General features: G+C 49.4%; 1 protein-coding gene across 1 annotated transcript; it reads left to right on the forward strand.

Annotated features, from left to right (window-relative positions):
• Positions 1–1,476: 1,476 nt before the first annotated feature.
• TRIM45 (tripartite motif containing 45) lies at positions 1,477–10,399 on the forward strand. The gene is made up of 6 exons (XM_054565052.1): positions 1,477–2,200; positions 3,705–4,438; positions 5,812–5,941; positions 6,832–6,946; positions 8,841–8,967; positions 10,072–10,399. The coding sequence occupies exons 1-6, from the start codon at positions 1,713–1,715 to the stop codon at positions 10,218–10,220; spliced, it is 1,743 nt and encodes a 580-aa protein (XP_054421027.1). The 5' UTR covers positions 1,477–1,712; the 3' UTR covers positions 10,221–10,399.
• The last annotated feature ends 954 nt before the right edge of the window (positions 10,400–11,353 follow it).

The following is an 11,353-nucleotide window of genomic DNA, read 5'->3' on the forward strand; positions in this document are numbered from 1 at the left end:
ATCAAAGCAAGCAGTGGGAAAACGGAGCCTTCTAGGCTGGCTTAAGCGGTTGGAGAGAACGAGCACAGTTGGAGGGTAAGGAGCTAGCGCTACCATTTCTGGAATTTCGGAGATATAGGTGCCAGATCCCAGGTATAGCAAAGCCCCCACACCACGGAAGCAGGAGAATACTGTAGAACACTCAGAGGAGGAGACAGAGAAATTACAAAGGGAGCTGAGTGAGTTCACCTTCCCAATTAGTTTGTGAGCCCACAAAGGGCATATCCCTCCTCGACACGCTCCACTACCCCATTATGACCAGTCAGAAACCCTCGCTGACCGACTGATAAAAACAGCGGGACAAACCTGGTCCGTTTCTGTTATGCATAACTGTAGAATTCTGGGTGACAAATACTTAACCCCTTGCATCATTTGCACCCCTGGCCTCGTTGGGTGAAACAGCGGCATCTCCAGCCCCAGGGAACCGAGAGCTCCCGGCGCCGGCCGCACGAAGGCCTCCATGCCCGCCCTCCCCCCAACGGGTCTCAGAACCAGGGCCTGAGGGACCTTTAGACCCGGAAAACGCCAGGCACTAAGCAAGCCACAGAAGCCCTCGTAGCCGCCACACTACGCCTGAGAGGAAACTCGCAGGGTCACACCCTTGCTGAGTAGGAACTTCCGTCACCGAGTCCGAGGCCTCCGGAACCAGGAAAACTTCTCGTCCTACAATTCCCAGAATACCCTGGGATGACTGACAGTTCCACCCGCCAATGGGAGAGCCGAGTCTGGGTTCGCGAGCCCAATCCGAAGGCACAAAGGAGGTCATCCCGAGGCATAGCAGCGCGGCTTTATAAAACTGGTCCTCTGGTCTCTCTGGGCAGCAGAGATAGAGGACAATCCCCGTAAAATGGTGACGCTGGCTATACTATGCTGCTCAACTCTCCCCTTGCTTTTGTCCTCCTCGCGAGCCCCGGGCCCTCCCATCGCCCCGCCTCCGGCTCTCAGTTTGGTTCTTCCCTCCCGGCCTGAGTGGACTGACGAAGATGTGGGATTTCCAAAGTTTATTGGGTGCTGGTGGTGTCACTCTGGAAGGCGGTCCGGGCCCCCAGCGGCGAGGGCCGCCCCTCTCGGACGGTGATTGGACTCGCCCGAGAAGAGGGCTAGGATTGGTGCGAGGAGGGGCCAGAGCGTTTCAACACCTTGCGAGACCTGGGAAGGCGGTGGCCACCGAGGAGCCGGTGGGGCTCGCAGCGTCCTCACCCGCTGCGTGCTCTCCCCGAAGGGCCGGGTCGGGGGAAGGAGCGGGAGGCTCCCTACCTCATCACGCGGGGCGAGGGTGGCTCTTGTCGCGTGTCGGGCGTGGGACCAGTGGGGGGGTTGGTAGGAGGGGGGTGACAGTGGAGGGCCTGAGGGGTGCAGGGGTCCTGGAAGGAGGCAGCAGGACTAGCTCGAGACCTAGACCTGGAAGCTCTTCCGGAGTGGACTTGGGGCGGAGGAGGGCGTGGGCGTGTCTGGTATGGGATGCGGTGGAAAGGAGAGGGCCCTCCTGAGCTTATCTATGAGCGGTTCCTTTGAGGAATCCTCTTCCTTTTTGACCCTTGATTTGTTAAAGAGAGAGTCCCCATGGTCTCTGCTCAAGTTTTGGAAACTTTTTCTTCGGGTGGGCTTAATCACCTACTTCATTACAGAACTGCCCAGGGCCATTTCGGATACTGGGCATAAACGTGGGGAGTATGTCAGAAAAGAGGAAGCCGCTGCTGGGCTTCGTGGGCAAACTCCCCAGTGGGACTGCCCTTGGGAACCTAGGCAAGACTCACTGCCCTTCGTGCATGGGGCTTTTCAAAGCCCCCAGGCTCTTGCCTTGCTTGCACACAGTTTGCACCACGTGCCTGGAGCAGCTGGAACCCTTCTCGGTAGTGGACATCAGATGGGGAGACTCTGACACAAGCTCTGAGGGGTCAATATTCCAGGAACTCAAGCCACGCGGCCTGCAGCCGCAGATCGGCATCCTCTGTCCAGTATGTGATGCTCAGGTGGACCTGCCTGTGGGTGGAGTGAAGGCTTTAACCATAGACCACCTGGCCATGAATGATGTGATGCTGGAGAGTCTGCGTGGGGAAGGCCAGGGCCTGGTGTGTGACCTGTGCAGCGACAGGGAAGTGGAGAAGAGGTGTCAGACCTGCAAAGCCAATCTCTGCCATTTCTGCTGCCAGGCGCATAGGTAAAGATGGGATACTTCAACCTGGTCTGTGTGTGGCTTAAGAGCAGAGTACAAGGGGGTATCGAGACAGATAAATCCCTCCTTGGCCAGCAGATGGAAAGGAAAGCTTTCTCAAATGCCATGGAAGGTCAAAGGGCAATCTATGATGTGATAGCAAGTACTCTAGAATGGTAGTTAACTCCTGCAGCCTTATAAAACACCTGTCATAACAGCAGTGTCAAAGGCTTGCATAGTCCTTTTCAGTTTGCAAAGCACATTCAGTGTCCTTGGGTCATCAGTTCTTTGTGTTCTGGATAATTGTACTGGGTGCTGGAGAAAGAGGAGAATGAATAGAAGAGCCTAGCCCCTGCCTCAATCTCATTTGGTCCTCGCACCTCTTATAGAAAAGTAGGCACTGTTTCCAGTCCTATTTATTGAGGAAACAAGCAATCAGCAATATATGATTTACCAAGGTCCCACAGCTGGTAAGTAGTATATAACAAAACTGAATTTTAAATCCAGATCTGACTGCATTCTCTACTTGCTACTAATCTATGCTGCCTTCCCAGCGTACGGTGCTGGCCCCACCTCAGCCTTTACTGTGTACCCTAGAGTCACTCTGGAGGTTGGTGAGGTGGGCTGGTAAGTGCTCACTGCGGTGCCAGTTGTGTCTTTTATGGCATTTGGTGAATAGTTTGTCATGTGAATCTTTGCCCCTTTTCAACCCCCGCCCCCATTCCAGCATATCAGAATTAAAAAATAGCCAAGGTTTTAGGATTAGCCGCAAATAGATTTTAAAGTCTGCCTTCTATTTGTTCTCTGGCCTCACCCACAGAACAAGTCTGTAGTCTTCAGCCTTTCTATTTTTAACTTGTAATTGAATGGGGACCGCCCTGCTGCCAGATAAACAGCTGACCCTGCTTTCGCTCCAGCCACTCCTCTGGTGCCTGAACAGGCATGTAAGCTTCAAGTGGCTGTAACAGTCCCCAAGGTTTCTTAGGGATGTCCCCGAATCCCTAGAGGGCTACGAAGAAGCGGAATTAAAAGAGCTTTGATTCTGGCCATTGATTTCACTTTTTCTAATATTGATAACTCTTGTTGAGGAAAATTCTAGCTTGATGCTTTGGATGACATAGGCACTGGTCAAAGGAGATTCTCTCCTGAAATCTTAGATAAAAGCTGAGGGAGACTTTTTGTCAGGGCCAACCAGCTGTTTTTTAATTGCCTGGGGTTTACTGCTATGCCATCTGGCCTGGTTTCTGTTTGTTGGTACTGGGTTTTCACCTTGTTCTCACCTCTGCCTTGCTGGAGGGGCAGGCTGTGGCTGTTGTCTAAATTTAAGTACTCTCCCCACTGCCCAGTGAGGAACTGGAATCAGGAAGGGTCATGTGTTTAGTAAGAGGTTAGACCAAGGAACTGAACTCAGGTCTGTTTGACTTCAGAGCCCCTGCTCTCAACTCTGCTAGACTGTTTCCCAGCTGGAATGGCTCCCTAATTTCCTGTTCCCGACTCTGCTTGCCCCTAGGCGGCAGAAGAAAACAACTTACCATATCATGGTGGACCTAGAAGACTTGAAAGGCTACAGCCGGATCGGGAAAGCCATTCTGTGTCCTGCTCACCCTGCGGAAGAACTGAGGCTGTTCTGTGAACTGTGTGACCGGCCCGTGTGCCGTGACTGTGTGGTAGGGGAGCACCGGGAGCACCCCTGTGACTTCACCAGCAACGTTATCCACAAGCATGGGGACTCCGTGCGGGAGTTACTTAAAGACACCCAGCCCCACGTGGAGGCCCTTGAGGATGCCCTGGTGCGGATCAAAGAGACAAGCAGTGCCCTCCAGCAGCGCGTGGAGGCTGTGGCGGCCGACATTCGAACATTTTCCGAAGGCTATGTCAAGGCCATCGAGGAGCATCGGGACAAGCTTCTGAAGCAGCTGGAAGACATACGGGTCCAGAAGGAGAACTCCCTACAGCTGCAGAAGGCACAGCTGGAGCAGCTGCTGGCAGACATGCGCACGGGAGTGGAGTTCACCGAGCACTTGCTGACCTGTGGCTCTGACTTGGAGATCCTCATCACCAAGGGGGTGGTGGTGGAGCGGCTCACAAAGCTGAACCAAGTCGAATACAGTGCCCACCCCAGAGTAAACGATAAGATATGCTTCTCTCCTCAGGAGAAAGCAGGCCGGTGCCGTGGCTATGAAGTTTATGGGGTTATCAATACCAAAGAGGTCGACCCAGCCAAATGTGTCCTTCAAGGAGAAGGTAGGAAGGCACTGCTCACTGGCATTGAGAGGGTGGTGCACAGGGACATGGTTTTTAAAGATACGTGGCTTTTTCAGCTAGGCCCGCCATCAGCTAGGCAGAGCTCCCTGCTAAAGGACAATGACCCCCTCCCTTGCCCTTTGTGATTTGTCCTGGTCAGGGTGCAGTTAATGTCCCCTGCGGGAGGCTTGATCCTTTTCCAGTTGAGAAATGTATCTACCACTACCAAGGAACTCAAAGATCACACTGTTTCTATCAGAAGACAGAACAGAGACGGTGCCGGAGATAACAGCGCAGACTTCAGTGCAGGGCAAAATCCTGAATGCTCAGAGAGGAGCATGCCAGACCCCAGACTACTTGGAATGAGTTCTGGAGAGTTTTAGAGGAGTGAGGAAGAGAAGATTATGGTTTACTTTCTCCTATGCCTTTTTTGGTTCACGTAAGCCCCATATCATTGGCATTGAAAAAAACATGGTAGGCATTCCACTCGGTAGGGGGAAACAATACCATTTGACCACAGTGTTCTGTTCTAAAGGAAGCATGTTATTCCAGCATATAGACCAGTCCTGACAGGAGGGCTGAATGCTAGAGTCCTCCCAAATCTGGTCCAGGAATTGGTAACTGTTTGGAGGTCACAGATCCCTTTGAGAATGATCTTTCCCCAAGAAACACCCATGACCTTGGACATACAATTTCAGGAGATTCTTAAGACTCTTCGTAAGCCTCTCCATGGACCTCACATTAGTTCAAGACCCCCTGGGCAGGCTCTTAACCTTAAGGAGCCTTGTTTCATCGGACTGCTGGACTAGGGACTGTGGGGACAGGAGAGTGGATGATTAAACTAACTGTACCAGTTCTGGCTCTTTTCTTGGGATGGGCCTCTCAGCTCAAGCAAAAGGGTTTTTTGTGTTTTTTTTTTAAGTATTCTATTGTGTGCTTACTATTGAATATCCCCTCAACCTTGGCACGAGCTACCACAGCATGGAGCCCAAGTCTATTCCAGCAGTATCTACAGCCAAGAGAGGGTAGCTGTGGGGTTACCAGCCTCCCTCACAGGGTCTAGAGTTTTTCTTCCCTAAATACTTAGGCCAATCCTGAGTATTTCCAAAGCTTCTTTAGGCCTGGAGTTTGGGGCCAGGATCCTGTAACCCAAAAGCTGCTGCTGACTAAGAACCAGGCTCACCAGGAGAGACTCCCAGGAGGCGTGCTCTGGGAGACTGGGTGGGAAGAGAAGGAAGGGAGCAGGGTGATCACCATGAATAAGAAGTCACAACCTTTTGCTCTAAAGAGGAAAAGCAAGATGGTGTCTGATGTGGGGAGGTGGTCCCTGCAGGTGGCCTTGAAGGTGAGGACTGTGTGTGTGTCTCCCGCAGATCTCCACAGAGCCCGGGAGAAGCAGACAACCTCTTTCACCCTGCTTTGTAAGGATGCCGCGGGAGAGAGCATGGGCAGGGGGGGAGACAACGTTCAAGTTGCGGTGGTTCCGAAGGATAAGAAAGACAGGTTTGTACTACACAATCACGTGTCATGTGTAACACGTGGTGATGAAACTGGAAACTTCAGGTCCTTAGCAATAGTGGACTTGTCACTGCAGTTGTTACCGCCTGCCTCCGTGTGGTGCTACTCAAAACTTGTCACTGCAGTTGTTACCGCCTGCCTCCGTGTGGTGCTACTCAAAATGTGATATGACCAATTGGACCAGATGTGTTTTCTTGTGTAGGTTTTAGACCTATATTCATTTATCTTCCAAAGGTCTGATCTGCTCTCAACTGTCTTCCTCCCAAGCTTTGAATAGACTGAAAAATATTCTCTATCAAACTGAATGGTGCCCTTTTCAAAATTCAGCTTGCCCAGACTGGTGTGGCTCGGTTGGGTGTCATCCTGCAAAGCAAAAGGTTGCTGGTTTGATTCCCGGTCGGGCACATGCCTAGGTTGTGGGTTCAGTCCTGACAGGGCACATAGGAAAGGCAACCCGATCGATGTTTCTCTCTCGCACTAATGTTTCTCTCCCTCTTTCCCCTCCCTTGCCCCCTCTCTCAAAATAAAGTTTTAAAAAATTCAGCTCCTATATTGTATTGGGAGCTGAGTTACATGGCTCTGGAATTAGAAGGGGGAAGGGGAGGACAAAGTGCAGGAGGGCACAGCAGAAGCCACCCAAAGAGAACATAAAGTTTTCAAGGATTTCATCCGTACCCAGCATGCTAAATTAGCATTTCTGTTGCTTCCCTTCTGTTGTGAAATTAATTTCTGAGACAAGTAGAAATGGCATCCTGCTTGGGGGATGTTTAAAATTAAGATTGAATTTAATGATGTAGTTTACATCTTAAAATAGTGGGCACCTGAAGCAGGCAGTGAGAGTGAGTGGCTTTTTGGAACTCTTATTCTCTATCCAGTCCAGTCAGAACGATGGTGCAAGATAACAAGGATGGAACATACTGTGTTTCCTACACCCCCAAGGAACCTGGCGTCTATACGGTGTTGGTCTGCATCAAAGAGCAGCACGTGCAGGTGAGTAAGACCTGTGCGTGCGCTTCCCTGAGCTCGGTTCACCCCGGCCCCTGTGGGTTCTGTCGCCTTAGCATGTGGAGATCTTTCTCATAGGATCGGCCGTATAGAAGGACTGAATAGGATTCTCTACTTCCTTTCCTTTAAAAATAGCCCCGATTTTGCAACTCATTCTTACTAGAGGATGCTGGAGACTCTAAAAACTCTAGTCCTATTTCACCTTCTGGCAGTCATGCTTATATTTGATTATTCTCCCAGTTGGCTTGTTGGAGCTCTTAATTTGGGAAAGATGCCTTCATCACAGGGAACAGTCTACCAGCAGACAAGAATACACCCTCGACAAATGTAAGCCAGCTCAGGATTTTGCTCAGGCTACGATCAGACGTGGCCTTACTGGAGCATGACTGGGAGACTTATACCCTCCCCTCTCACTGCTTAGTCATCTGTCTAACCACCTGCTGCCCGTGTGATTCTCTACTCTGTTTACATATATGCTTATCAGTTGCCATGGTTACTTTATCACCTCCACAGACAAGTATTACACTTTTTGGGAAGAGATGATGAATTTTTAAAAATCGGAGCCATACTTGATACATCCGACAGAATCCCTCTGCTGACATTTGAGTAGTCAGAGGTTCCCCCAGACAGAATCAACTCTGACAGGGACACTAAAATGCCATACAGAGTTAGGCCTGTGGTCTGCACACTAGGAGGACTTGTTATTCACTAGCCACTTACTGCCTTCCTACCTACTGTGCCAGAGCAGCGTACGTGTTTTTGTCCTCATTTCATTTTTCTTCCAAGCCATTCAGGCATAGAGGTCATCATCCAATTAGACTGAGAAACCAAACTTGCCAAAATACACAGTAGGTGCATAGCAAAACCAGAATTGGACCTCATTTTTTTTTTTTTTGAACTCCAGTTTGTTTCTAAAATAGATGGTAAACTCATTAAAGGCAGAGAGATTTAACATCTGAAAGGCTTCTGAAGTGCCAGGCTTTCACTTTGTGCCCTTGCAGACTGCAAGGCACACAGGATATGCCCATATTCAGCAACACTGACTGAATATTTACTGTTTAACATAGGTTAGAAATTGAAGAATAGAAGTTATCCTTGAAGGAGGGCGGGCAGGTAGGAGTTTCTAATTTGAGAATTATTAGCCATACTCTGAACCTTTCTCCCTTGCAAATCTCTTCACTGTCCCAGAAACAGATCTGTCCAGGATGGAGGGGGTGTGTAGAAGGGAAGGAGGCAGCTCACTATGTGAGGGAAGAAGGTGTGTAGCTAAGACACTGGAGAAAGGACCACAGGATGTCATAGTCTATGGCTGCAGCACTCCACTCATTACCTCTGAGATTCCTCAAGAATGGAGCAGATAGCCTTGGCCAAGTGGCTCAGTAGGTTGGAGCATCATCATCCCATACACCAAAGGTTGTGGATTTGATCCCCAGTCAGGGCACACACCTAGGTTGCGGGTTCAATCTCTGGTCGGGCCACGTGCGAGAAGCAACCAATTGATGTTTCTCTCTTTTCCCCTTCCTCTCTCTCTCAAATCAATACACATATCCTCGGGTGAGGGTGAAGATTCAAAAAACAAAAAAATGGAGGAGATCGAGACCAAAGTCAGAGACAAGAAAGCACAGTAGCGTCTACTAGTGTGTCAGGTGGCCTAGGTGCTGGGGGCGCAGCACAGGCTCCTTGACTCTTACGCTGCATCTGAATCTGGCCCCATCCAGCTGAGCACCCAGCTGGTTGTCGTCCCCGTGTTCCCTTCCTGTTGTCCTTGTCCAAGGGCAGGCCCTGTGACTTACACTCCATTTAGTGTATGCGATGCTCAGCACATCCCTGTTGACTCATACTAAGGTGCTGTTCTTTGCTCTTGGTCTGCACACCAAAGGGCTCGCCATTCACTGTGACCGTGAGGAAAAAGCACCGCTCACACCCAGGGGTGTTTCACTGCTGCACCTTCTGTTCCAGTGGAGGCCAGAAAACTGCTCGCTGTGCCTGTGGGGGCACCATGCCAGGTAAAGAGAGGCAGTCACTCTTGCAAGTCCTCCCCTGCTGGGACCGTCTCCCAGCAGTGGGAGTCAGCTACTGCACAGACACTGGGTTTGGGATATTCCGACTTAGGTTCATTTGTAAGAATCTAGTCTGGCCCTGGCTGAGTGGCTCAGTTGGTTAGAGCGTCCTGTACACCAGATTGTGGGTTTGATCCCTGGGTCAGGGCACATGCGTAGATCACAGGTTCAGTCCCCAACTGGGGCAGTATGGGAGGCAACTGATCGATGAGGCAACTGATCCATGTTTCTCTCTGCCTCTTCCTCTAAAAGCAATGGACATATCCTCAGGTGAGGATTTAAAAAAAAAAGTCTGCATATGAGTACCATAATTCTAAAACTGTTGTTTAAAGCTTCTTTGTTCTGAACATTTGCACAGCAAGCTTACAAGTTCTGAGCTCTTTTAGTTTTGATGCAGTTCACCAGCCCCACGGGCCCTGTGCTTCTCCCTGGATGCTCAGTTCCCTGTTTCTACCCTTCCCAGCATCCTGGCAGTGTCAAAAATGCCAGCCCATCCTGTTCCTTTAAAAAGGTTGAAAAAGTTCCAAACAAGGCAGGGATGGGGGAGTGGACAATTAAACCAGGTGAAGCAGATCTGGTTCTTCTCTTGGGGGGAAGGCGGGTGAGCTCAGGCAAGAGATTTAGGTTTTGGGGTTTTTTTGTTGGTTTTTTTTAGAGTGTTCTATCGTGTCCTTACTCTAATGGCCTTAAGCAAAGCTTTTGCACCCTTTGGTATAAACAGTTCAGAATCTACCTTCTTTTTTTATTTCCACCACTCTACTCTTCTATTTTGATTATTTCAGAGTTAAAATCCAAACCCGTTCACTCCTTGAGTCAGCAGTGTTGAAAAAGCTTTTCTCAGAACTTCTGTTAACCTTAATTGATTTGCTCTCACCAGCCCTGGGAGGCCTCCTGACCCCAGAGGCATCCGATAGCTTGTTCCTCTCACCGGGTGTTTGTTAGATGTTTTCACATCCAGGAGTCTGAATGTGGCCAGGAGCTTTAATGTCCACAATAACTGCTGGACTTCACTCTGATGGTGTTTTTCCCTTTCCTCTTTGTACCACGCAGGTGGGTACCTGGGCTGTGGCCATGGACACAAAGGCCACCCAGGCCGTCCCCACTGGTCATGCTGTGGGAAGTTTACTGAGAAGTCAGAATGCACGTGGACAGGCGGGCAGAGCACAGCGAGGAGCCTGCTCAGGACCGTGGCACTCTGACGGTTTCCCCGGCCAGCCTGCCAAAGCTGCGCACCTTTGGATTACCAGAGGACGCCAGACCTTGATCAATTCTGAAGAAACAGCAAGAATTAAAAACAAAGTGCCTTATCTGTACTCTCGAGTTCAAGTACTGTTTGCGAGTTACTCACTAACTGTGTGTGCAATGGTTGAGTCCAAGAGACCACCACTACGTTTCTCTTAACGATGGGTTGGCAGTGTTCTTTCTGCAGCAAAGGAGGCTGTCTTCTGTTTGTACAGGTATGGAGGTACCTATGCCATTACACTTAGAGATCATGGGGGTAGTTTGTTCCTTACTTTTTGATAATTAACCTTTTTTATTGCTCCCTGAGCTACATTTTATGTAGATATCTTCCTCAGGGGGAAAAAAAAAAAACACCTCCTTTTATCGTATTCACTTTTCACTAGCACAGTTTTAATGGATTACAATGTGATCTTGCTGTTTAGGTGGAATTACCCCCTCCCCCCTCTATGCCATGTTCATCCTGTATCCCCAGAACCTAGAAGATTACTACTTAGTAAGGAACATACAAGTAATAGTAAGTAAATAAAAGGAGATGATATTAAAATAGAACCTCATAAGTTTACTGTAGTTCTGCTCATGCCAGGTGGTCTAGGGACCCTCATCATCCTCGCATCTGTCAACACTCTGCTTTTTTGTAAGACAGTAGCCTTCCCTTTCATCTGTACACCTAGGAACTTAACTAGAAGCATTGACTCCCAAGAGTGTGCCTACTTAGCTGTTTGAGTCTAAAAAGAATTCTTGGCCCAGGAAGCACACAGCTGATCACTGTCCCCTACAGAAACATTTTGTTCTTTTGGTTTCTATGGCATCACTCTTCTGACTTCTACCTCACTGACTTTTTCCTTCTTGGTTTTCGTTGCTGGTTCCTCCTTATCTCTCCAGTCTCTATACATTGGAAAGCTCCAAGGGTCAATTCTTTTTATTTACTGATTTTAGAGAAGGAAAGAAGGGGGGAGAAAGAGAGAAACATAAATTTGTTCCACTTATTCATGCACTCACTGGTGGTTTCTTGTATGTGCCTTGACCAGGATTTGAACCCACAACCTTGGCCTATCGGGATGATGCTCCAACCAACTGAGTTACCCAGCCA

Source organism: Pteronotus mesoamericanus, unplaced genomic scaffold (assembly GCF_021234165.1).
Source record: "Pteronotus mesoamericanus isolate MK-2021 breed Mesoamerican mustached bat unplaced genomic scaffold, CSHL_Meso_final scaffold_99, whole genome shotgun sequence".
Taxonomy (NCBI): Eukaryota; Metazoa; Chordata; class Mammalia; order Chiroptera; family Mormoopidae; genus Pteronotus; species Pteronotus mesoamericanus.